Source organism: Myodes glareolus, chromosome 10, assembly GCF_982192425.1.
Source record: "Myodes glareolus chromosome 10, mMyoGla1.1, whole genome shotgun sequence".
Taxonomy (NCBI): domain Eukaryota; kingdom Metazoa; phylum Chordata; class Mammalia; order Rodentia; family Cricetidae; genus Myodes; species Myodes glareolus.
Genome location: NC_142035.1, coordinates 15,686,875 through 15,713,231, shown reverse-complemented (window position 1 = coordinate 15,713,231; position 26,357 = coordinate 15,686,875). Strand labels below are relative to the sequence as shown.

Below are 26,357 nucleotides of genomic sequence, written 5' to 3'. Positions count from 1 at the left end.
TCCTAACCTCAGCCAATAATCTATTCCAACTCTTCATCGGTTGGGAAGGTGTAGGAATTATATCATTCCTGCTAATCGTGAAAAGGGTTAAATGGGCCTCTATATTGCCATTTATCTAAACTAAGAGGTGCTTTCGTAAGATTGAGAGGCACAAATGTGTTAAGATGGTAGGGTCTTTGGCAGGTGACTGCCCAGCTGAGTACTCTGGGGGTACGGCCCACTCGCCTCTGTTTCCAGCATCCTTCGCTCCCTGGGGCCCTCGGGGAGGACCTACAGCTGAGAGGAGGAGGAAAGAGCCCCGGGATCCCCTTGCCCCTCCCCCTGCACCCAGTGAGTAATGACATCGCGGGGAGGGGGAGGAGGGAGAGGGGCAGGCTCGGTGAGGCCATGTGATGCTGGGCGCCAGCGAGCCGCCGCCGAGCCGCCTCCTTCCTCCTCCGATCGCGGGCTGTCATGGCGACCCCCAACAACCTGACCCCCACCAACTGCAGCTGGTGGCCCATCTCGGCGCTGGAAAGCGATGCAGCCAAGCCGGTGGAGGCCCCCGACGCGCCCGAGGCGGCCAGCCCCGCCCATTGGCCCAAGGAGAGCCTGGTTCTGTACCACTGGACCCAGTCCTTCAGTTCGCAGAAGGTAGAGGGGGCGCAGGGTGCGGACTGGAGGCTGGGAGGGGACCGCCGCGAGGGGCAGGTGGCACGGGGGACTGTCCTGCCCGGCAGCAGAGTCCAGCCCCAATTCCAGGAGCATCTCCTTAGGCCTCATTCCCTCCTGGGGACACCTAAACAGAGACAAAGGCCGGGGACAGACCGGCCCTGCCGGCAGACCGCCTGATGGGGCTGAACCGTGGAAGCCTCACTTTGGGCCAGCCTTCCCTCCCACCCGCTGTTCCAGACGCCGTGAGCCCCCAGCGCATGGCTCCCAGGTCCTCGGTTCTGGCGGGGGTCTTCTTCAATCTAGGGCTTAGAAAGTCTGTCCCTAGACGTCACCCTTTTCTCTTGAGCTGAGAAGGAAGGAGTTAATCCATCTCAGAGCAGCTGGCTTGCCCATCAGATCTGTGTTTTGCTCTTAAAGGCACAGACTGACTCTGGTCCCTTCGACCCTTTCCCGACTTGCTGAGGTCGGAGCAGTTGAAAGTACACCCTAGTGCTATCATTGGGTTTCCCGCTTAGTGGGAGTGAGACCAGACACGGCGCCCCAGCTGCCTCCCAGGGACTCAGTCTCTCCGAGTAGCAGAACAGCCTGTAGCCTGTGGGTTCAGCACCATGGCCAGAGCCCACAGCAGGGTCCCGCGAGGGCCAAGGCAGAGTTGTAATTTGGCTGCCCAGTTCTTTCGCGTCCTCTCATTCCATACATTTATTTTACACATGGGGTTGGGAGGTTGATGAAGATAAGTGCTTTGGAAACCAGACTTGGATTTGTGTTTTGGCCCAGACTCAGTTTTATAAACTGGAAAATGGGATAGTGATAGCGGCAATGATAGCCACCAGGAACTTTAGCCACTCGGTAGAGTTGCTGGAAGGGCTGTTTAAGGGGTGACACAACAGTATTCCAGGCTGGCTCTACTCACACCCCACTGAGCCTTGAAGTCATTTCGTGATCCTGGTAAGACACAGCCTGCTTGATTCTGCCCCCAATGGCTTGGTTGGTATAGAGGCCCACAGAGGTGATGCTGAGAAGGGTTGGTCCAACCATCACTGTTTGGTCACTCAGTTTAGAGTCTGAGGTCAGGCAGAGTCTAGAGAGAATTCTTCACTGGCCCACCATGGACTTTGGATGCCCCCGTTTGCCTCTCCAAATACTCAGTGTTCTAATCTGTAAAATGGGATGCGTGTGGCCGCTTCTGCAGAGGGCTACTGTGAAGATGAAGTAAGACTGTGCACAGTGTTGATGCTGCTGTCTTGGGAGGGATGAAGGGTCTAATAATAAGGCTGTGAGGATTCATTAAAGTGTGAGGAAATGAGATGGGGGGCAGCTCCATGGCAGGGCTTGTGCTTAGCAGGCATGAGGCTCTGGGCAATTGAAGAAAAATAAAATAATACTAGATAAAGAAAAGTCAAAGTTAGCCAAGGTCATTCCGAGACCTGTCCATGCATTTTGCATGTGCTTACCAAGCACCTACTTGCTTGCTGAGCATGTCCTGGGTTGTAGACGGCACTGGGGATTTGGAGACAGGTCAGACTGACCTCCAGATCCCAGAACCTCCCCAAGCCAGACCTTTAGGAAGCAGGCCTCGATGACTGGGACAATGTGGGGCAGGGAGAGGCATCCCCCCTTCTGCTCCTTGAGAGGGTTTCCTGCTCTTCCCCCATTATTTGGGACTGAGCACAGGGCATAGGTGGGCTGGAATTAGGGAAGGGACTGCTCACATCAGCATTCCTTTAGGCTAAGTGTCTTTCAAGCTAGCCTAGGCATCCCCCTTCTTTACCAGGGTAGAGGCATAGCAGCCTGAAAGCAGCACACGGGAAGAGGATGGGCTCAGCAGTCATATGGCTGGTTCATCTCTCAGCCACTCACCCACTAAGTGACTCTGGGCAAGTCACTTCCCCTGACTGTGATCTAACACCCTCACCTGCAAGCAGGACCCTCTCCCTAGCCCTTGTAGATTTCCTGAAGGATTTCCAGAACACAAGTGTCTGTTAAGGGTCCGGTGTGCAGTAGGAACTCAGCAGGAGCATCCCGTTGGCCTTTTGGCTCTGAGGCCATGCCTGCAACAGACTCTCCCCACAGGTGCCTCTGGGAAAGCTGTCTTTGGGGGTACCAAGCTGTTACTTATAGAAATGGCCTACTTCAAAGAGTGATGGCAACCCCTGTGGGCACTGGGGACTGTAGCAAATGCCAAGGGCAGCAAGACCATGTAAGACCCCGAAGCATAGACTCTGGGCCAGGCAGTTGAACTGCCCATGACTAGCAGGATAATAAGTATGCATTACTTTGCCTCTGCTATCTCAGTTAGACATTTGGTAAACTGGAGGTAAAAGTCATTGAAAGGGGGCAGCGCATGGGCTTCTGAGCATCACCTAGAAAGCATGTGCCAAGGATGCTTGAATCTGCCATGCCAGATTCAAGGTCCTTGTGCCTCTCAGCCACATGGCCTTGTGGGTATCATAAACTTTCTAGGTTTCAATTTGTTTGGCCTTTTATGGGCAGCAATAGCACCTCTGTATGAGGCTGTGAGGACTGAAAGCTGTTATGCATGGTCACACATGGAGCGCCTGCCTTACACAGCTGCATGCTGACAGAGAATATTCAGGCACCAGCATGAATGATGGTTGGAGGCCAAGGGGCTTGGGAGAAGCTGTGACTACATATGGGGAATGTGAGCATGTCTCCTAAGGATGTTCCTTCTCCAGCTTCCTCTGCCTTTCAAAACAGGAGGGAGGCTGAGGGGGGCAAAAAATCAGGGAGTCAGAGGACCACAGTTTCACTAACTGGAAATGTTCTTGGTCCTCTCTGGTCCTCAGTTTCCTCAATAGGAAAAAAAAAATAGAAACCACAACCTGCCAGGATCCCTCCTTTCCCATGTAGAAAGAACAGCTTTTCCCTCCTCAGTAGCCTCTGCCTTCTACACACACACACACACACACACACACACACACATACACACGCACACGCATGTGCACACAAAACACGCTGTCCTTATACCTGCCCTTTTTTCTGTTTTAAGAGCTAAGCTACTTGCTACTGAGTAGCTTTGCCAGGTCTCTCATAGTATCTGAGCTTGTTTCCTTTTGTAAAGTTCGTATATGGACAGTGCTGGGGTATTCATGGGTACTAGTAACACATCCCTGAGTATCTGTAGGAAGCATGAGGTTTAGTCCACAAAAGTCTCTCAGGATCGCACCTGGCACAGGAGAAAGGATGTAAGAGAGTGGCCTGGTGATGGTTTTGCTATTTCTATGAAAAGTGCATCTCAAGCCATCCTGGCCCCCTACAACATACGTGATTCAAGATTCCTCCTCTCCATCCTCGTGGGCCCTGCCACTGTCCTGTCTGCACCCATAACAAACCCGTATCGCCAGGCAGTAGTGGCACGTGTCTTTAATCCCAGCAGTCAGGAGACAGAGGCAGGCAGATCTCCGTGAGCTCGAGGCCAGCCTGGTCTACAGAGTGAGTTTTAGGACAGCCAGAGCTACACAGTGAAACCTTGTCTCAGAAATTTGTCACTTCTATTCTTTACAGAATCTTGTAGTGCCAAAAACTTTTTAAAAGACCAAAAAAAATTACAACAAAGATTTTTAAAAAAGCCTATATTCCAGCCTTCAGCTCCCAAGGTTTAAAAGTCTTAGGTCTAGCAAAAACCAGTTCTAACACCAGGCAAGAACTATAAGGGGCAACTGACCCCCTCGCCTTTCAAACTCCTGGACACTCCCTACCAACCCTCCTGCTGCATGCTCAGCACATCCTGCTCCAACACCCACAATAGCACCCTACTCCCTACAGAGAGACCCAGCATCCTCACAATGGCCCTAAGGGGTTCTAACCTGGTAGAAAGTCAGGAGGAGGAAGTTACAGAAAGCCCATGAACCCTTCTCAGCAGAGGGTTTTCAGCTGAATGATGTACCACACTGAGCTTATTAGAGCAGACAGGAAACCAGTCATTTTCAAGGATAGCTCTGGAAATATTTTAATGCCACTGTTCTATGGAATGGCATGTCTTTCTGCACTAGCCCACGATCTAACACGATCAGGCAGCAGGTCGTGTTCAAGTCCCAGTGACTATATACATAGTTTGAGTAACCACAACTGTGAAGCCACGCCCACACCAGACTTTATTGCCCACATCCTTGAAGAGAGGACAGCGGCCAGGTAGTTTCCATCACTGAAAAGAGACATGTCATGCCTGACTTCATGGAGTCCCTGTATTTATTTGCACATGTACCCCCTGCCTGAGTCTGGGAATCTTCATTAAGCCCCCAGTACCTAATCCCTCTTGTACTGCATTCCTGGTCCTCACCCACCCATACTGGCTTCCCGTTGATTCAGATGTGTCCCTATAGCCCTGCTTCGTCCTCTGCGATGGCTGCTCTTCCTCCAGAGCTCCCTTGCCCAGGACCTCGTGTGGACCATCCCGTTACCCTGTTGGAGTTTCATTGAGATGCTCCATCCTCATAGGCCTGCCGGACGCACCATCCTGTGGGAAGCTGTACCTGTGGTGCTGCCCTGGTGTCGTAGCATCTTCCCTCCATCTGTCCTGCAGGAGCATCATAGCAGAACAGGGGTCCGTTACGTTCACCCCAGAGACTCCAGCTCTCAGCGCAAGGCCTGGCTCGTGGGTGCTCAATGAGCAGTACTGGAAAGTGATGAGTTTGTAAGCCACTGGTGTCTGATGTAGTGCAGTGGTACACATCCGTGACTCAAGCACTGGGGGTGGAAGTTCAAGGTCATCCTTGGCTTTTTAAGGAGGTAGATGCCAGCCTGGGCAAGAGACCTTGTCTCAAAATAAAATAAGTATTTACTTCGGGGAGCCGGCAGCTGTTTCATAAATAGTATTAAGGGGAGGGGACGTTGGAAATAGAAATAAGGCTCAGAGACTCTGAGTGGCTTTCACAAAGTCACACAGCAACTGTATTACTGGGTAGAGAAGCTAACCTAGATCATCACAACCACCCACCGTGAGCCACCCCAATGACCACCCACTCTGAGCCACCCCAATGACCACCCACTCTGAGCCACCCCAATGAAGCACCAGAAAACCTTCCAGGTACCCACAAAGGAGATAGCTTCCCCAGAGATGGTGACCCCCTGGGTCTCTAGCCAAGTCTCCAGGAGACTGAGTGACAAATGGCTGTGGTGGCTTTGTGCCCTTCCCTTGGGTCTGGGTTCCCTCCCCTGCAGGATGGCACACGGCTCTGGCCTTCAGCTCCGTTAAAGGTGAAAGTCTCCTCGGCTGTCTGCCAGAGTGACCCGAGGCAGCTCCAAGCAGGGCTACCGTGTCACTAAAGATAGTCCGAGGCAGAAGCCCATACCTGACTCCCTCAAGGGAGCCTCAGGGAACAGCCTAGAGTGGCTTCTGGGGAAAGGTGCTCTGTCAGGGCAGAAGGCCAAGGGCAAGGGCAAAGGCCTGGTTTGGGCTTCTTTCCAGTCACTGGAAAGTCCCAGGTTGACCAGAGACTCCCTCCCCTGCTTGGCAGGGCTGAAGGTCACTGGAATACATAGGAAGAAGGGACCAGGAATTTGTTCTTGCCCAACTCCACCTCAACGGTTAGGGGCTTCTACACAGTACAGCATCCCCCCCCTCCAAACACACATGGGCTCATATATGCACATGCACACACCCTGCCCATGAAGATACACTTGCACGCGTGCGCGTACACACACACACACACACACACACACTACCAAGCCAAGTACACACACTTCCTCACCACTCACATAAGCACACTATACACATGCACACACCCTGCCCATGAAGACACACATGTATACACACACACACACACACACACACACACACACACACACACACACTACCAAGCCAGTACACACACTTCCTCACCACTCACATAAGCACACTATACACATGCACACACAGCTGCCCACTCATACTTTTACACCCACACGCCTTGAGCAAACAGATGCTGCCCCAGGCTGTTCGTTCTGCAATGGTTCCTCCTACAGAACCTGAAAACCTGAAACCCCTCCCATTACTTCAGAGGGAGGTGGTGGGAGGGAGGGAAAGAAGAAGGGGGAAAGGGAGCCCAGAAAGGGTCAGTGACAGCTGAGGCCACCCAGCTGAGCCAGGAAGATGAACTGGGTCCCTATTTCTAACCCAATTCTAGAAGGCAGCCTCTCCTTATAGAAGTAGCTTTGGGCCAATGGAGTAAATGAAGGTGTGGTGAAAGTTTCAGGGTGAATCACCTCTCTCTATGCATAGCCACCAGACAGAAGGAAGGGTACCCACATTAGCTGTGAGTGTGGGCCATGAAGGGCTCCAGGGTACCAAGTGGGGCTGCAGTGTGTGTGCGCACGCATATATGTGGATGTGTCCATATTAGGACCACGAATTGACTGTGCTAGGATTCTGTCCACACCTTACAGACTATACCCTTACCAAACTATATGCTATCAGAGAGCAGAGTCATCAGCTGGATGGTGGTGGCGCACACCTTTAATCCCAAGGAAGTAGAAGCATTCAGATCTCCATGAGTTCAAGGCCAGCCCGGACTATAGAGTGAGTTCCAGGACAGCCAGGGCTACACAGAGATCAGAGTGGTCAAATCCCACAAGCATCCAATAGGGCGAGGCTTCAGTCCCAAGTCTCTCTGTCTCCCAAACCTGGTGTCCTCGTTTTCTGTTGCTGTGATGAAAACAGAATTGACCAAAAGCAACTGGGAGGGCAGGGTTTATTTCAGCTTTACAGCTCTCAGGTAACATCCAGTCCATCACTGACGGAAGTCAGGGCAGGAATACAAGCAAGGAGACACCTTGGAGGCAAGGACTGGAGCAGAGACCATAGAGGGGAGCTGCTTACTGGCTTGTTCCCTATGATTTGCTCGACCTGCTTTCTTATACCACCCAGATCACCTGGCCAGGGTATCACAGGGATGTGGGTCCCCCTCCACCCAATCAAAATCAAGAAAGTGCGCTACAGACTTGCCTACAGCCGGTTCTTATGGAGGCATTTTCTTGGATTCTCTATTGAGAGTTCCCCTTCCCAAATGACTCGAGTTTCTGTCCAGTTGACAAACGGAAGCCAGAATACCTGGCCTAATCCCAGTAGCTAAGACACATCCTCTACAGTGTACTAGAGCATCAGACAGGATGGAACCCTCACTCCTCCCACAGCCCTCTGAGGGAACACAGTAGGACTCCCTACAGCAGGAGACTCCCAGGAGTCAGGGTGCATTTAAAGCCTCCTTCTGGGTAGAAACAGACACAGCGAGTCCGTGATTCTGCCCCTAGGCCACTCTTCTAATACCTGGAGGCTCGGAGGGGTGGGGGTACTCGGCCCAGGACTTATCGTCTCTGGTGGGGTGGAGATGAATGGCCTCTGCCTCTTTTGGGGTTGGCCTCCTGGCCCTGGACTGGAACCAAAAGACGGGAGGGCAGGAGTGGATTGCCACCATCCCCTTTCCAGCGATCTAGGACAAGACCATCCTCCTTCCTGAATCTCACCCCACATGTGAGGGCACCTGGGCTACAAGAGCTTTAGGCATCTTCCAGTTCCCGGGCACAGCCTGGGCCAGGAGTGTACCCAGCCACATTGGCCTCCTAGAGACATAAGGGAAGATTCAAGATAGGTTAGCCCCATCAACTCCCTAGAGGAAGTCTTCAGAAAGAGGGCCCTGGTCCAGAGCCATTACATCCAATTTGTAAGCTGGCCATTAAGTGACTGTGTGACATGGGTCACGATGTTGACCCTCCTGTGACTGTAGCTGCCCCCTTGTTCTGCCCTTTTCTGGTTATTGTTGCCAACGTGCCATCAGGCAATGGAGACGGGACAGTGTCTGATGGTGTGGATGTGGGCACATTTTCTTCTACCTCGCTTTGTTCCTCCGACCAACTGAGACATTTAGCTCTTGGTTATAATGGCACTTGGAATTTCTGTGAAGTTCCTGGCCAGATCTACCCCGAGTGTCTGCATCACGGCAACAATAAACATGAATTGAGCACCATCTGTGTGCTAGACACAAACTTGGAACTATTAATACTTTCATTTGGCCCTAGGGGCTTAGGCAGTCTGCCCACATCTGCACAGCCGGAACTCCAGCCCGACAGGATAGCCCCACGGCCGCCAGGCAGCACGGCCCTGTGTATCAGCCTAGGGCTGCATTTCTCTCCAACCTCCAAGCATGTGACCCTGAGCCACAGCCCCCTGCCCAAGTGCCCAAGAATGGGCTGCAAGCAAGTGTCCCCTCTTGTGTGTGACCTCTGACCTCCTTTCCTGCACGCCTCCCCCACCCGGGCAGAGTGTCCCCTGTGTCCACCCGCCTTCCCCCCGCTCTGACCCTGGCGCCTGCAGGTGCGGCTGGTGATCGCCGAGAAGGGCCTGGCCTGCGAAGAGAGGGATGTCAGCCTGCCCCAGAGCGAGCATAAGGAGCCCTGGTTCATGCGGCTCAACCTGGGTGAGGAGGTGCCGGTCATTATCCACCGGGACAACATCATCAGTGACTACGACCAGATCATTGACTACGTGGAACGCACCTTCACAGGAGGTATGCTGTGTCCCATAGGTGTGGACAGGGTGTACCACAGCGATCCTTTGGTCTCAGACACCATCTTTGAACCTAAGCAAGCCACTGAGTCATGGGCAGGACTCAGCGTTCCCCCAAGAAATCACAGGCAGAGGTTCAGGCAGCTGGGACAGTGAGCTCAGAGCCCAGGCTTGTACTATTTTTAAGAATAAGAATTTGCATGTAGGACATGGTAGCGCATGCCTGTAATTTAAGCACTTAGGAGGTGTAGGCGAAAGTTGGAGAACCAGAAGTTCAAGGCCAGGCTCAGTTACATAGCTGAGTTGGAGGCAACACTGGACTACATGAGACCCATCTCAACTCAAAACAAGATTTTATTTTTTTGAGATGGGGGTCTCACTATGTAGCTCTATCTGGCCTAGAACTCACTATGCAGACCAGGCTGGCCTGGAACTCACAGAGATCTCCCTGCCTCTGCCTCCCAGGTGCTGGGATTAAAGGTGTGTACCATAAGACCCAACTTCAAAACAACTTCTTTTAAAAACAGAATAAAAAATTTCTGGGCATGGTGGCACATGTGTATGCCCTGTACTCCCAGCACTTGGGAGGCGGAGGCATGAGACTCTCCAGTTAGAGAATCGTCTGGGATACATACTGAGAGTCCATCTCAAAAAAGAAGCATAAATGTGAATAATATTTGCCAAGTTGAGGAGGTTTAAGTTCTAAGCGTCCAGCTTTTCAGCCCATGGAAAGCACGCAGCATTTGGACACAATCCTCTACCCGGCTACTATCTGACACCGGGAAGTGCTGGACCCATGAGGGACAGCCTAGTGAAGCCCAGAGTAGCAACTGGGTCATCAGAATTCCTCACAGCCAGTGGCCAAGTCCCAGAGGGTAGGTCAGGGACTTCCGAGTATGACACTTGGGGCTCCGGGTTCCTATGAGGACCTTGCTCCAGCCCTTGGTGGTATCCACAGAGCATGTGGTGGCTTTGATGCCCGAGGTGGGAAGCCCGCAACACGCCCGAGTGCTACAGTACCGGGAGCTGCTGGATGCACTGCCCATGGACGCCTACACCCACGGCTGCATCCTGCATCCGGAACTCACCACGGATTCCATGATCCCCAAGTATGCCACGGCTGAGATCCGCAGTGAGTCTGCCCAACCGGGCCCTCCATTCTCCTTCCTCTGCTTCTTTCCTTAAGGAAGGTCCTCCCTCCTCACCTCATGCTTCCACCCCTGGGTCTCGCTAGTCATCCTTCCCCTCCCTCCCTCTCTCCCTCTTGTCTTTCCTCCCTGTGCACCCCCACTCCTGCCTGCCACCCATTCAGATAACTGCACAGGTGTCCCACCAGTGGCTCTTCTCTCAGGCCTGGGAGACCTGGGAAGTCCCAGCTGTGGACACCTGAGGTCAAGGGAAAGGGCCCCACATGGATAGCCAAGAACTCTGAGTGACATTAGGGTTAAGGTTCCCACAGAAGGCCGACCAGGCATGGCAAGACACCCAGTAGGTCTCTGTTTTCTGATCCAAGGTCATCCATGTACTCTCCTAACTGCCAGCCTACCCATAATCAATGAACGGAATTAGATCCAGTCAGATGACCCATCAATAGTCTATTCATAGGGATTAGCTAGACTCTGCTAGAGCGATTGGTGGCCCTGAAGGCAGAGAAGTCATGACCGTTTCTAGTAGATCCTAGATGCTCAGTAAGTGGTCACTTCCTTTCCCTTCCCATCCTCTGTCCCACCGTTGTGCAAAGGTGGGGAAGGGTCAGGTTGTGGAACTCAGCCCTTGAGGGAGACTCAGGAGTCATCTCTATGCTGTTGCTCCCCGATTCAGTCAGCAGTTCCAGTGGGGTCCCGGTGATGATGCCAACAGACAAAGATAAACACAGCCTCTGCCACCTCAGGGTGACAGTTTCTGGGAGCAGAGACAAGGTCAGGTAGTGACAGTGCAAGCTGGGGAGACTTGGACAGCCAGCGATGGGTGGGGGTGAGGGCACTCGGTACCAAATGCCAAAGATGTTCATGCCTTGAGGATTACCCCAAGGCACCACTTGAACACCAAGAAGTGGATACAAATTTCTCACCACAGCGTAGTGAGAGCCATCATTGGAAACAACCTTGATGTCTACAAATTGGAGGTGGAGTAAATTCATCATGATGCTGTTATACTGAAAAATAATAGGCACATGGAATGTTCTAAAAAATATGCTAATGAGTGACAGAAAGGGGAGAGGACCAAACACATAGCGTGCCATCTGCTCTAGTAAGTTCTAAAGAATGCCCCTGGGCTCTTGGTGCAAGGAATGTTTCTGCAGTAGTGCTGGTCTCCAGGGAGCAGAGCCGAGAGTCTGAAGATAGAGAAGTAATTATGGATTGGTTTTGTTTGGGAGTTTTTGAGACAGTCTCATATAGCCCAATCTGATCGCAAACTCACGACATAGCTGAGGATGACCTTGAACTTCTGACCCTCCTACCTCCAAGAGCTTGGATTACAGGCATGCTCATCGCCACACCTGACTAGAGGTTTACATTGATTGCACATCTTCTACCCTTGCTTGAGTTTACAACCTGTCTGTATAACCTGCACACAAATCAATTAATTAAAAACAATTTAAATATGCTTCCAGTATCAGGATCAGGACAACACAGAGGTCCCAGGGTCACAGAAGATGTTAGTCCTAGGACCTGGAATTGTGGCGACATCCAAGGGGGAAGATCCTGTCAGGGTGTGGGTAGGACAGGTGCAGCACGTGGAGAGCCAAAGGCAGGGTGGTGGGCAGGGCCGGCTGGAGCATGGGGCAGGGCAGGGTCTCCTGTGACTCTGATGAGCAGGCTTGGAGGAGGGGCTCACTTTACAGAGAAACAGCTGTGGGCCTTGACATGAGCAGCTCTGCACTTCCCAGAGACGGAGTCCTGAGAGAGGCGGTGTGAAGCCTCGGCGATCCTTCAAACGAGTGGCCAGGTGAACTGTGGGCACTGCCCTCATCTTGTCCTCAGCCATCTCATGGGACCTGGAAGGCAGCAGGGTTCAGAGTGGGCCCAGTTTTCACCCTTTTGAGGAAGCACTGGGATCCCACAGGGAGGGGGGAAAGGGAAACCTCAAGGAGGACAGAGGAGCAAAGTCAGTCTGCAGTGGCTGCGGATGTGTTCCAAAGTCTTCCCCGTAGTCTAAAGACAGGCCCAAGGGCAGCCACGGAGAGAGAGACTGGCTTGACCTTCACATTCAGAAAGCATTGGGGAGCGTTAATAAAGCCTAGAGCTAGAAGAACTCGCAGTGTTTACTGGGACTGCATCAGGTCCATGGTAGGAGGTAGGCAACCTCAGAGGACAGACACCTGACGGCTGCAGCTTCTCACACCCTTGACCACCCCGTCCTTTCTTCAACACTCAGTGAGCCCTGCTCAGGACCAGGCCTGTGCTGGGCTTTCAGAGAACAGAGGTGAGTCTCATCTAGCCACAGCTGAGCCTGAGCTCCGAGGCCCTGAGGTAGATGAGCGCGCCATCATCAAATTACCACACCTGGCAAACAATTCGACTTGTGCACTGCGCTGTGCGAGGGATGCTTTTCATGGAGGCCGTAGATAAGCAGGGCTGTGCTGTGGCAACCCCAGTTGGTAGGTTTGCATCTCCTGGCGGAAGTCTGCCAGAGCCTATGCTGGAACAAAGGCTCTGAGGTCGGACCTGGATGACAAGGGGGCGCTTCATCATAGGTCATAGATTCATAGGTCAGCTAGATCAGGAAAGAGGCTTTCAAAACTAGAGGGTTTGGGGGTTGGAGAGATGGCTCAACAGGTAAGAGCACAGGTTGCTTTTGCAAGGGACTCACATGGCAACTGAAATGGTAACTCCAATTCCAGGGGCTCTGACACCCTCTTCAGGGCTCTTAGAGTATTACACATGTGTACAGACACATTCAGGTGAAACACCCATATACATAAAAATCAAAATAAATAAATTATAGGAAAAGAAAGAGAATAGAGGACATGGTTATTCCAGGAAATGAGATGTGGGCTAAGAGGTTTGGAGTGGCCTGATGCATAGGAAGTGATCTGAGTGACTGAGATGTACCCTGCGGGGACAGGGTTATGGGGGCAGCTCAATGAGAGATAGAACAACTGAGAGAGAGCTGGACCCCAGGGTTCCTGGAGGCAAGCTGAGAGCTGAGACATTACCTGGAGGGGCCCAGGATGAGCTGTAGACAGGGGCAGGGGCAGGAGTGTGTGCACAGAAGCCCTTGGGAAGAGGTGGGGTGACAGCGAGAAGGGTGGGGTGATGCAAACCTCTAGCCCAGCGCTTAGGAGACAGAGGCAGGAGGATCACCACAGGCTTGAGGCCAGCCTGGTCTATACAGCAAGTTCTAGGTCAGCAAGGGCTACATAGGAAACTCTGTGAAACTCACTCAAATAAGAGACTACAAGGTGTCCGCTGAGAGATGAAGGGCTGAACGAGGCGTGTAAATGTGGCCGTCTGAACAAGGCGTGTAAATGTGAGGGTGCTGTAGAAAAAGCCTACAGGATCTGATTTGAGGAGAGGACCTCTGAGGACACCTTCAGGCAGGGTTGGCTTTTTGGAGGGGAGGGAATTCTGGGAAGGTGAACAACTCTGGGTTTCAAGTTCTACACATCTCCAGCATCACCTCCTCCTCTTCCTCTTCTTCCTTCTCCTGCTTCTCCTGCTTGTGCTCCCCTCTTTCTCTTCCTCCTCCTCATCTTCCTCCTTCTCTTCCTCCTCCCCTTCTTCCTCAAAGCTACAGTATCCTCTACAGCAAGGTTTATTGGCCCCTTGTACCCCAGGGAGGTGGCCCTCTCCTGGTCATGTGGGAAGGAGAGGCCCCGGGAAGCAGGGAGACAGGACCTTTTCTGTTCTGTTCCAGGACATTTAGCCAATGCCACCACAGACCTCATGAAACTGGACCATGAGGAGGAACCACAGCTCTCTGAGCCCTACCTTTCCAAGCAGAAGAAGCTTATGGTGAGTGCCCTGCCTATGTCCCCTCCCTCCTACTAGAAGAAGGTTCTAAATGGAGGATCAGTAGATGCTTTGACCTGGAAAGGGTACTGTTTTGATCCTCCAATCATGTTTCGTCTACCATATCGTGACGGTTTGGCCATGGAAAGCCACTGTTCCCCCACCCCCACTCCGAGCCTCTGGGTTATGTTGTCTCTGAAAGCAGAGCCCTGAACACAGGTTCTTGTATCAGACCGTATGGGAAGAGTACTCCAAAGACGTGGGAGAGGTAGGGAAGAGGGTGGGGCTGAGCCTCAGCTGTCCCCACAGAGAGCACTGGGATGTAAAAGGCACCATATAGCTGGCCATGCTTTAGTACCCTCTCATCAGCAGCCGTTGGCTATAGACGGCCTGGTGGGATGGGGATCATCTTCCATGTGCTTCTAAGCAAGATAGCTCCTCATTGGCAGAGAGCCATTCTCTGGGAAAAGAGCGTTGGTACTCCTAGCACACAACAGTGGTAGCATTGCTCCAGCCCCGTGCCAGGGAACGTGAGCAAGGTGGCCAAGCTCACTGGAATGGCTCAGTCCTGGAAGAGGGTGCACTGTAGTGGTGGGCCATGCTATACACTAGAGTGGGTATTTGAAGGCAGGTTAGACAATCCTCCTCCACCTCTGGGTGTCATGGCTCCCATGAGACCAGCTCATGCTTGAGCAGATGCCTGTTCGGCCTTTAGGCCAAGATCCTGGAACACGATGATGTGAGCTACCTGAAGAAGATCCTTGGAGAGCTGGCTATGGTGCTTGACCAGATTGAGGCAGAGCTGGAAAAGCGGAAACTCGAGAATGAGGGTGAGTATCATATCAGGGGTAAAGGGCTCCGCCTGCCTGCTTCCCCTGCCCACTCTGCCATCCTCCAGCCTCTTTCTCCTGGAGATCCTAGAGCCCTCCCAGTTGGTTAGGGTCAGGAGCTGGTGAGTCAGGCCGACCTAGGTTATAGGGCTGAGGTTATAGTCCCTCCCTGCACCAGGACCTCTGTCTCCCATATATAGAGTGGGGAGTATGGCAGATTTATTGGGACCCCGTGACATGAGAGACATTCAGAGTACTCAGGGTGGGCAGCACGTGACATGTGTTGCTCCTGTGTGTGGAAAGCGTGCTGTAGTGGCTGTCAGCACCCACAGTCTCACCTGGCCCTGCAGGGGCTGTCTTAGGGCTCCCCCTTGTACAGAGCAGGTCTCTGATCCTGACATACCAGCTTTACCCCCACCTAACCTGGTGTTCCCTCCACACCACTCTGCCCCATTAACCAGTATCCCAGGTTCATTCTGAACTCACTTTGCAGCAGAGAATGACCTCAAACTTCTGATGCTCCTGTTTCCATCACTCAGATGCTGGGATTACAGACCCATTCTACCATGTCCATTTTATTCAGGGCAGGTGCTCAAACCCAGGGCCTAGTGCCTGCTATTAATTGAGCCAGCCCTTTAGGGTATTTTTAAAATGTACATTGGGGTTTTGCCTGCATGTATATCTGTGTTCTGGTATCAGATCCCCTAGAACTAGAGTAACAGACAGGTATAAACTGCCGTGTGGGTGCTAGGTCCTCTGCAAAAGCATCCAGTGCTTTTAACTACTGGGCCATTTCTCCAGCCCCCAGCCCTTGAGTTTTAAATTGACAGTCTATGAAGCCCCCTGAAAAGACAGCAGAGGCCTGTGGATGTGATAAGTTGAGCCAATCACTTCTACCCCAGGCAGAGGAGACAGCCAAGGCATAGGCCTGAGGTGAGAGCAGGTTTGACATGAGCATCTGCAAGGAGACCAGTTTGGTGGGTAAAGAGTCAAGGGGGAAGCAGAACCTGAGACCTAGAAGGAAGGGGGTGGGGCAGACATCACAGGTAGTACCACAGAGCTCTGCTCTGGCCACCAGGCATCAGTTTTGACAGGATCCCACTTAGATCACAATAGCATCCCTCTGGCTGCTGTGCTGACGGTAGACTCCAAGCAAGGGAAACTATTTAAAACACTATGAAGATGTGGGTAGGAGAGAGAGGCTATTCAGGCTGGGATAGTGGAAGCAGACACTGAAGTCTGGATGTATTCTAAAGATCAAGCTAATAAGACATACTGGTGCACTGACTGGGGGCAATGGAAGAGAGTGTTTGTGGCAGCACCAAGGTTCTAGTACCTAATAGAAGGATGGAAAGCCACTCTGGCACTGGGGCGTGTGTGGTGGGCTTGGGAGCAACAATCCAGAATTCCCTGTTGGACATGTTTACTTTGGAATGTGGAGGGACACTAGGTGGAGCTATCAGCCAACAGCTAGGTATGTGAATCTACAGTTTGGGGTACTGCAGCCTGTAATCCCAGCACTCTGGAGGTTGAGGCTATTGATCCTGTCTCCAAAATCAAAAGAAAAAGAAAGAGAAAAAGAAGAAGAAAGGGCTGGGGAATGACATTTAGTTGGTAGAAAGCTTGCCTAGCTTGCACAAAATTCTAGGTTTTCTCCCACCCTGACCCCATGCCCACCCCTCAGCATTGCACAAACTTGGTATGGTGGTATAAGTCTATAAATCCTAACACTCGGGTGAGGACAGAAGGATAAGTTCAAGGTTATCTTCATTACCTAGTGAATTAGAGCCAGCCTGGGCTACATGAAACCTATAGAAAGAAAGAAAGAAAGAGAGAGAGAGAGAGAGAGGGGGGGGGGGAAGGAAGGAAGGAAGGAAGGAAGGAAGGAAGGAAGGAAGGAAGGAAGGAAGGAAGGAAAAGAAGAAAGAAAAAGAAAGGAAGGAAAATAAGGTAGATCTTTGCAATTCACAAGTCAGTTGACTTAAAGAGTGAGGGCAGCAAGGGAAGGCTATGGCAGCAACTGCTGACGAGTTCGGGAAGGAATGGCCTCTGGAGACACCAGCAGGCAGATCAGAGCCAGGGCTTGAGTGCCAGGTGTCCTCTCCCTTTCCAGGGCAGAAATGCGAGCTCTGGCTCTGTGGCTGTGCCTTCACCCTGGCGGACGTCCTCCTGGGAGCTACCCTGCACCGCCTCAAGTTCCTGGGACTGTCCAAGAAATACTGGGAAGACGGCAGCCGGCCCAACCTTCAGTCTTTCTTTGAGAGGGTCCAGAGACGCTTCGCCTTCCGAAAAGTCCTGGGCGACATCCACACCACACTGCTCTCGGCTGTTATCCCCAATGCATTCCGACTGGTTAAGCGGAAGCCGCCGTCCTTCTTTGGGGCATCCTTCCTGATGGGCTCCTTGGGTGGGATGGGCTACTTTGCCTACTGGTACCTCAAGAAAAAATATATCTAGAGCTGGGCTGGGGCCTGGTGTGTGACTGGCGGTGTCTCTGTGCTGTGTGCTTCCCAACTCCCTCTCAATAATTCACTGTCCCATGAGCACTGGACAGAACGCCCTGCCCCTTCTTTCTAGTCATTGTATTGTCAGTGTGACAACATTTCATAGTTTAGAAATAGACATTGCCAACGCTGTGATTTGAGGCTGCGGCTCTACCAGAGAAGAGAGAGAGAAAACGAGAGAAAAGAAACCCAAATGCCTTTGCTTCTGATTCAAGGTCTCAAGACATTTCTGTGGGGACTGGTTAGGATCTGAGGTGAGTCCCAGGATGTTCTACCCAGCAGGGCCCAGGTTCTGGGAGGTGCTGGGGACTCAGAGAGCCTGACCCCAGCCTCCCCTTCCCTCTTGGCAGGGACCTCTTCTATAGGACAAAGCCAACATCGAGATTCAACTCATCTAACCAGTACCTCTGTCTGGGACTGGAGAGCCAGAGTCCCTATGGGAGGTCTCTGAAGATCAAAAGGGGTCTCGTTCTTCTCCTGGACAAGGACTCAGTGAGACATCACTGGCTCAAGCCAAGCAGTGGCACCCCAAAACCCCTCCATGGCTGGGACCAACTAACTCCATGGGCACACCCTTCACCCACTCCCTCATTGGTCACCTGGTGCGGTTTGGCACTTAAGTAGAAATCCCCCCCACACAAGGCAGCAGCCATCAGCCACTCCTCCCTTGAGCTGAGTTCTCACCCTTCAAGGTGGGACTTTTCAGCAAAAGCCATGTTGGCCTTCCCTCCGAAGGTCGGTCTCAGCTCAGGAGCAGGGATGCAAACCTCACCTCTGAAGGTCGGTCTCAGCTCATGAATGGGGGTGCATCCCTCACCACCTCCGCCTTTCCATTTTTTCCGGAGACTCCCCATACTGCATGCAGTGGGGTCTCTCCTTCACACTGCCCCTCCCCGGGTCTCACTTTCCTGTGCCTTTTGCATGTTGGGAAAGGGTCTGGGTGTCACTGCCACTCATGCTTAGAGCCCTCAATAAAGCATCCAGGAGGAGCAGTTGCTTTTCGTTTCTAAAGCGTGTGATCTACCCAACTCTCGTTTCCAAAGTCAGAATGGGGGTGAAGGTGCTATGTTTTGGATCCAACTCTTGGGGAGAACAAGATAGCTTGGGAAGGTGGCAATTGCCTGTTATCCCAGCAGCTGTGATGATGAGGAAGGACAGAGCACAGCCTCACATATGGTCAAAAGCTGCTGACATGGTCTTAAGTCTACTCCATTCGGGCACAGAACTTTACAGTTTATAGTCTTTTCGCATCCATCTGTTTACAGTCCTCTTAGGGGTTGGACAGGACACCTGCTCCCCCGTAATTTCCAAGAAGAAGAAACATATTAAAATGCTCAGACGGAGAGGTATAACTTGTTTCAGAGAGAGCATAGTTTGATTGATTTTGCAAAAAAAGAAAAAAAGTATAAGAATTTGCATATTTTCAGAAAAGTTGCAAGAAAAATATAGGGCTGGGGATGTGGCTCTATTGGCAGAGTGATTACGTAGCACACATGAAGCTGCCCTGGCTTTGATTCCCCAGCACTACATAAACTGGGCCTGGCAATGCACACCTATAGTGTAGCACTTGAGATGTGCAGACAGGAGGATCAAGTTCAAGGTCACTGTCACTCCGGTGCTGAATCTGAGGCCAACCTGGGCTTTCTGAGACCTTGTCTCAAAAAATCTGGAGCGATGACTTAAAGTGTAGAATACTTGTCCTTCTTATAGAGGACCCAGGTTCAATTCCCAGCACCCACATTGTGGCTCACAACTAATCTATATTCCACCTGCAGGGACTGGACATCCTCTTCTGACCACTGTGGGCACTAAGTATGCAAAACATTCATATACATACCAATAGCCATGGTCAAGACAGGGCAAGGGTAGACTTTGTAGATGCAGAAACTGTCTGGTGCTGTCTACCCTACTGGTCTAGCTAGACATCCATGAAGACCCTTCTCAGTCTACAAAAGTTCTACTCATGAACAATACCATAAGGGTCCCAGTGGACTAAATGCATGACGAAAGAGGACATGCTCCTCCTCTCTCTGAAATGAGACTCTTGGAGCCCTTCCATCAGTCAGATCTCTGGAGGAGGCAGGAGGCTGGATGCCACTCACGCCTCCTACAGTTCCAGCATTAACAGTCCTTCACATAGTGCAGTATACAAATGAGATGTCACTATTGCCAGCCTCCAAGTCAGCCTGCAACACACACGCGCACACGCACACACACTCACGCACTCACACACGCATGCATGGGAGAAAATCCTCATGTCAATTTCTGAAACAACCCATAGGCCACCATTGGTCTTTATGACTTCTCTCTTTCCCACTGCCTATAGGTTCACTGCTTCCAACAGTGCTTCAGTCAATGGGGGTGGCTTATTTGGCAAATGACTTTATACCCCAGTGTAAAGCAGTCCTTAGGTGGCTATGTTTTCTGCTGATCTTTTACAGTTGGATATGGAAGGAGTCCCTTTCCCATACATTATCTACTGTGCCACCATGGTGGAGCAGCAACCCAGTGTGCCTGTAGCCAGTCAGGACCAATATGCCCAGCCAGGAAAGTAGACCGTGTTTTTGCATATAGTGCCAATGGTATAAGCCCAAAATGGCCACTCTGAATGTTTAATTCAATGGTACCATTGATATACTTCCACTTGGAACCATAATCTCTAAGCCGTCGAAGTCCATGGGACTGGAGAGATGACTCAGCAGTTAAATGGTTGCTTTTCCAGAGGACCTGAGTTGGATTCCCAGCACCCACATGTCTACTCACAGCCACCTGTAATTCCAGTTCCAGGGGTCAGACGCCTTTTTATGACCTCCTTGAGACAAAATGCTCATAAATATAAAATAATTTTTTTTTTCAAATAATCAAAGTCCAAAGTTTCAGGCTGGGAAGTGAGCTGATTTTCCTTATTGCTATAATAAATTACCCAGAAATCAACTTAAAGAAGGGTTCATTTTTGGCTTATGGTTCAAGACCTGTTATGGAACAAATGCATGGCAGCAGGAACATGAGGCAGCTACTTGGACTGTCGAGAGAGAGAGAGAGAGAGAGAGAGAGAGAGAGAGAGAGAGAGAGAGAGAGAAGATGTTGGTGCTCAGCTGGCTTCCTTTCTTCTCTTTTTAAGTCAGTCCAGGTCCTCAGTCATGACATGGTTCCACTCACACGCACTCAGGGTGGGTCTTCTCTCCTTCTGGAAACGCCATCACAGACAGGCCCAGAGGTGTATCTCCTAGGTGATTCTAAATCCAGTCAAACAGATAATGAAGAGGAACGACCACAGGAAACTACCATTTTGTGACTTGGATATGGTGCGGGAGAATTGTCTGTATTCTGTCAATCATGTTTTAAATAAACGCTGATTGGTCAGGCAGGAGGTGTAGGCAGGAAAACCAGACAGGAAGTGGAAATGATGCAAAGAGAGCAGGAGAATTCTGGGGAGGAGGAAGTTGATTCCTCCCACTCCTGCCCAGATCACCGAAGCAGCAGGATGTGAGCTGCCCCACTGAAAAAGGTACTGAGCCACATGGCTAACATAGATCAGAAAAATGGGTTAATCAAGACATGAGAGTTAGCCAGTAAGAAGCCTGACCTAATGGGCCAATCAGCATTATAACTTACAGAGTCCTCTGTGTCATTTTCTTTGGGGCTAAGCAGCTGGGGAGCTGGGCAGGACAGAAATCCGAACAAGCAGGCCCGGCCTTTTCATGTTACATGGATCCAAGTCGTCATGGGGGTAAAGACTTCCACCTCTGCCTCAGCACTGCTGGACTCGGGGTTTCCCGCTGTCCCACTGCAGGGGCTGCATCCTGTAGCTCAGAACTCTAGCTCTGGGGTCCACCAGCCACCCTGGAACACAGCCTTCAGCGGTCCACTTCAGTGTCCTGTAACTCCAGCTTCCAACTAAGAGAGCCCACGATGGTGCGGGTCTAACCACAGCCACATTTCTTCTGCTGCATCTTTAGTGAAAAGCTGCTCAGATCTTTAGTGAAAAGCAAGCCTGGAAAAAGGGCATTCATGAGCCCATGCCTGCAATGGTTAGGGAAGACAAGCCCACCTGGAAAACAAGTACCTAAAAGCACTGTTCCCTCCGTGATGGAGACACTCAGTTTAGTTGGTCTGCCATCTGGGCGAGTTTCTGTGGTGAATGGGGCCCTAGCAGAAACTTTAAATCAGTTTTGATGGGAGAAAGGCCATGTTAAATCCATTTGCAACCCATAGCTCAGCACCATGGACAGTCTGTGGATGAGCAATTGACTGGGCACAGGGGTGACTAGGGAAAGAAAATGCCTGACATCTCCAAAACAGAGCATCATGTCCAACAGTCACGGGCAGTGTTCTCCTCTGCTGGACCAGATCATCCTCTATCCTGTGCTCATTGTTAAAGCACCGTCCACATGTTGTCCCCCATGGGTATACTTGCTTCCAATCTTCCAGTCTTGCTCTTACCGTTTTCCCAAGCATCTAGGCAAACCACCAATCCTGTGCATGGGTATGAGGTCATACTTCTGGACCTCTGTCTCCATCTTGGTAAAATGGACCATCTTCGAGAGGTACTGCTTAGAATTCCCTCTTCTAGAAGCATCTGTCTCCTGCAATGCCTGCCAGGGAATTCATTTGGAGCTGCAACCATCCACTTCCATCAGGTATCAGGCCAGAGTTCCTTCTTCCTCTATCAACTGGTCATAAGGAAAGAATCCACTGTGAGAACTCAGAGGTAGGACGAAGCAGAGGCAAGGTGGCACTCCTGATGCTATCTCACCTTCTCTGGATGCCGTGTTGCTGGGTGAACAGGCCTGGAAGGATAGACTGAGAGCAGCTGACACCGGCTCATGAACAAGAGCTTGGGTCGCACAGTTACTTGGTGTCTCATGGACCGGTGTGCAGTGGCCTACCCGAAGCTACTTCTTAAACGGATCATTCTTATCTGCAGAGGAGGGCACGACCTTGTGCCAGGTGATAGTGGGACACAGGCATTTTCCTATCTAGGACTTCTGTGGGTGTCATAGTGTGAGCATTGCAGTTCGGAATGAAAGGGATCCTGGTGGTTTGGAGCCAAGGAATTCCACAGGTCACAGAAAGCGTAGCAGCTTCCAGCCCTGTTCTAGGGAAAGGCTTCCCCAGTGTAACAGCTCTGCTCCAGCAGGACAGGGCTTCCTCAGCAAAGTTGTTAGTTACAGTTAGGCTCCTCCGGTTCCCAGGAGTATAACAACTCGGCTCTGCTAGCAGAAGATTTCCCCGGCAGAAGTGTTACAGCCCTGCTTGGCTCAGCTCTGCTCTGCTCGGCTCTGCTCTGCTCTGGTGAAAAGTTGTTACTTCTCTCCTCCACTCCATTCCAAACCTTATTCAAGAGATTTCATGGGAGGGAAGAATCCAGGAGAGTGGCTGCCTCTGCCAGGGTGGAAAAGGGGCAGCAAACTGAACAAACAAGAGCTTATACAGGGCTTCCTAGGGGCGGAATCTTTCCAGGGAGATTTTCTGGGTGGGAATTGGTCAGATTTCAGTTTCTTGAGCTCAGATTGGTTAAACCTCATGTTCAGGAATTGGTTGGTTTTCTGCTCGGGGATTGGTTTGTTTCCCTGCACAGGGATTGGTTGGTTTTCTGCTTAGCTGATGGGGGCAGATTTGGCTCTGGTTTCAGGGCCAAACTGTGTTTCTTTCACTGGCCCTTTTTAGCCTTTTGGCTCTAATTGCAGATCCGGGGTATATTTCTTTCACTGTCTCTGCTCCTATGACCAAAGTGTGTTTCTTTGGCACTGGTTTCAGAGTCAGGGCGTGTTTCTTTGGTTCTGGGTTCAAGGCTAAAACATTTCTTTCTTTCACCAGCTCAGGTCTCAGAGCCAGGCTGTGTTTCTTTCATTGGCTCTGGTTTCAGGACCAGGGCGGATTTCTTTGTCTGGCCCTCTTATCTTATACGTAGTGCATGCCCACTTCTCAGACAACTTAAACACCATTGGCTCTGCGGAGTCGTGAGGTGAAACTCAGCTGGCAGAGCATCTTAAACTGCAACCTGACTCTGCCTTGGGACCCATTCAAAACTGCCAGTGCTATGGCTACTCAGTAAGCATTGGCAGTGCACACGGGTGGTTATGTGCTGCCTTCCAGATCCCAACCTAGGCACAACTCTTTCCTCTTCTTAGCAGCAGGGAGGGGAGGGGCTCTAGAATATTCTAACCATTTCACTTCCAGAGAGAAGGCAAAGATGACCATGTGGGGAGCCTGTGGAGGATACTCTGTGTGAGTCTCCTCTCTCTGAGGAGCAGGGCAGAAGAGCAGTGTGGCTGTGGGCTCAGGATCTCTGGCAGGAGCCTGAGGAGAATCACCACAAACGTGCCCAGAACACACGCTAGGCCACTCTCTATAAATAAGACCTAGTTCTCAGTCCAGGGAGCCTCCGGCATGGAAACTGCAGAGGAGTACCACACACAGGACTATGGGGCAGTAGGAGAAGCAGCCGTGGCCCATGATAGGCCCTGGAAGGCTTTGCATAGAAGTGCTGACTCATTGCAGGAGTAGGAGGAGTGTGGTGTTAATTTTAATTATCAACTTAGCACAACCTAGAATCATGGGGGAAGAGTCTCAGTGAAGGAATGTTAAGCAGCGGCAAGTCTGTGGGCTGTGGCAACTCTGTTGGGGACTGTCTTTTTTTTTTTTTTCTTCAGTTTTTCGAGGCAGAGTTTCTCTGTAGCTTTGGAGCCTGTCCTGTAATTAGCTCTTGTAGACCAAGCTGGCCTCAAACTCACAGAGATCTGACTGCCTCTGCCTCCCAAGCACTGGGATTAAAGTTGTGCGCCACCACCACCACCCGGCTTTTTTCCCTTTTTTGTGTGTATGGTGTTTTATATGCATGGATGTCTGTGCACCACATGCATGCCTGGTGCCTGCAGGGCCAGAAGAGGGCATCACATCCTTTGGAACCGGTGTCACAGACTGTTGTGAGCCACCATGCGGGTGCTAGAAGTGGGGTAAAGGAGATGGAGAACACTGTGTTATGAAGGTAAATTCTCGGGTGTTTTAATAGGAAGGACACAAGGCCAGGGACTCAGGTGAGAAAAAGACCTCTACTAGCAAGACGAGCGGAGACTGTTGTGAAGCCTCTCTGCCACCCCCTCACTCTATCTGTGCTGCTGGCCTTCACCTGTATGGTCAAACTCAATCCCAGGGGCTGGAGGCCTAGCTTGACATGGCCCTGAGTTCCACCCCACAACCTCCTCAAACCTAATCATGATGAGCAACTAGAGTTAGACTCCCTGGCAGTCAAACCGATAGCCAGAGGGCCATGGTTAGGTAAAAAAGGTGGCCAACTTCCAAGGTGGCTTCTTCCTCACCCTCCTAACCTCAAACAAAAGCCTGGTGTCTTAAGACAAAGGTTTGGTAGACCGTTTTTTTCCCTGCCAGTAGGCCCCTGCTGTGGGACTGGCTCAACAGGTTCAAGATCAGATCAGGACGTGTTATACAACATCTGTGGGCCAATCGACGCATCCTGTTTAACCCAAATTAGGTGATGAAGAGCCTTCAGAGACTTAAAATTACGGCCCCGAAGAAGAAACTGGATATTTGTCTTCTCAAGTACCCCCTCTGCTTTGAAAAGGTCTTTTTTCTCTGTGTATGGGGGGGCATGAGTGTTTCTGCACCCCAATAATCACCTTTCTTCAACTGCTGATTCTGTTCACGGTGCTCAAGAATTCCCCACTGCTACCCACCACCACTTGAGATTTTTCCTGCCTTTTGATCCTTTAACTGGCAGAGAAAACAAGCCTGATCAAGAGCCGCCAGACCAGTGGTTCTCAACCGTTCTTCCCAACCCTGCGACCCTTTCATACAGTTCCTTGTGCTGTGATGACCCTCCAACCATAAAGTAATTGTGATTTTCCTACTGTTATGGATCATAATATAAATACCTGTATTTTCAAACAGTCTTAGGTGACCCCTGTGAAAGGGTCATTCGGCCCCAAAGGGGTAGAGACCTACAGGTTGAGAACCACTGCCTTAGATGGGAACAACAAGCCCAGGTTTTTGTGTGCTAGGATATGGAAGGACAGATACATGAGCACACGTGAGTCCTTAACATGGAAGGATTTAATTACAAGGCCTCATGCAGCTGTAAAGGAGGCTGGGAAACATAGTCTCTGGTTGGGTCACCAGTTGTAGGAGAGATTTGGGGAGACAGGGAGCAGCCTCTGACTTAAGCAATAGCAGAATGGGACGAACCGTTGAGAATGGGAGAGCCAACGCCTAGGCTGGAAGACTTTGACTGCAGCCTGAGGAAGAGAAGAGAAGCCAAGGCCGTGCGACGTTCACGCTCGTTGGATCCTGATCCCATTATGAGAGAGTTAGGGCCAAGAGTCCTTTCTCTTATCTCCTTCTGTCTCTGGGAATATTATGAAGAAAATCCGGGGTGCCGACAGGCAAAGTTGCTATCCAAGCGAGAACTCTATCACTCTATCTGCTGAGAATTATCTGGACGCTAGGAATTTTACACAAGCACTTTTATACAAAATCATACAATTTTGTCTCATCGATGGAGAAGCTGAGGTTCAGAGCCCAAGTACCCGCATTGCAAGCCGTAGACTGAATATGAATCGCAAGAGCAGCCTTTGCTACGAAACTGCAGCTCCTCCCACAGGAGGTGGGCTTTATCCTCGCCCCACCTACGACAGGCGTGTTGGTGGACAGGTGTGACATGTGCAAGGCCTTCACATGTGCTGTGTGGTTGGTCTCAGGTGTGGGTACCGTACATTTTGAAGTGGGCACGCCCCAGGCAGGTGCTGCCCTTCCAGTCTGGAACCCGAACAGATCAAGTGCAGCAGAGGCGAGCCCATTGTGCAGCCTACGGATGAGCACAGCTGACCTCCAGCTGCAGCGGGACTCAGCTGCTGAAGACAGTCCACCAGCAGAGACCCATTGGCCAAATTCGCTG

The 26,357-nt window shown here is 51.2% G+C and overlaps 1 protein-coding gene across 1 annotated transcript; it reads left to right on the top strand.

The window, feature by feature from the left end:
* The first annotated feature begins 374 nt into the window (after positions 1-374).
* On the top strand, positions 375-17,421 carry Gdap1l1 (ganglioside induced differentiation associated protein 1 like 1). The gene is made up of 6 exons (XM_048440966.3): positions 375-633; positions 8,963-9,155; positions 10,113-10,286; positions 14,015-14,112; positions 14,825-14,939; positions 17,053-17,421. The coding sequence occupies exons 1-6, from the start codon at positions 454-456 to the stop codon at positions 17,394-17,396; spliced, it is 1,104 nt and encodes a 367-aa protein (XP_048296923.1). The 5' UTR covers positions 375-453; the 3' UTR covers positions 17,397-17,421.
* The last annotated feature ends 8,936 nt before the right edge of the window (positions 17,422-26,357 follow it).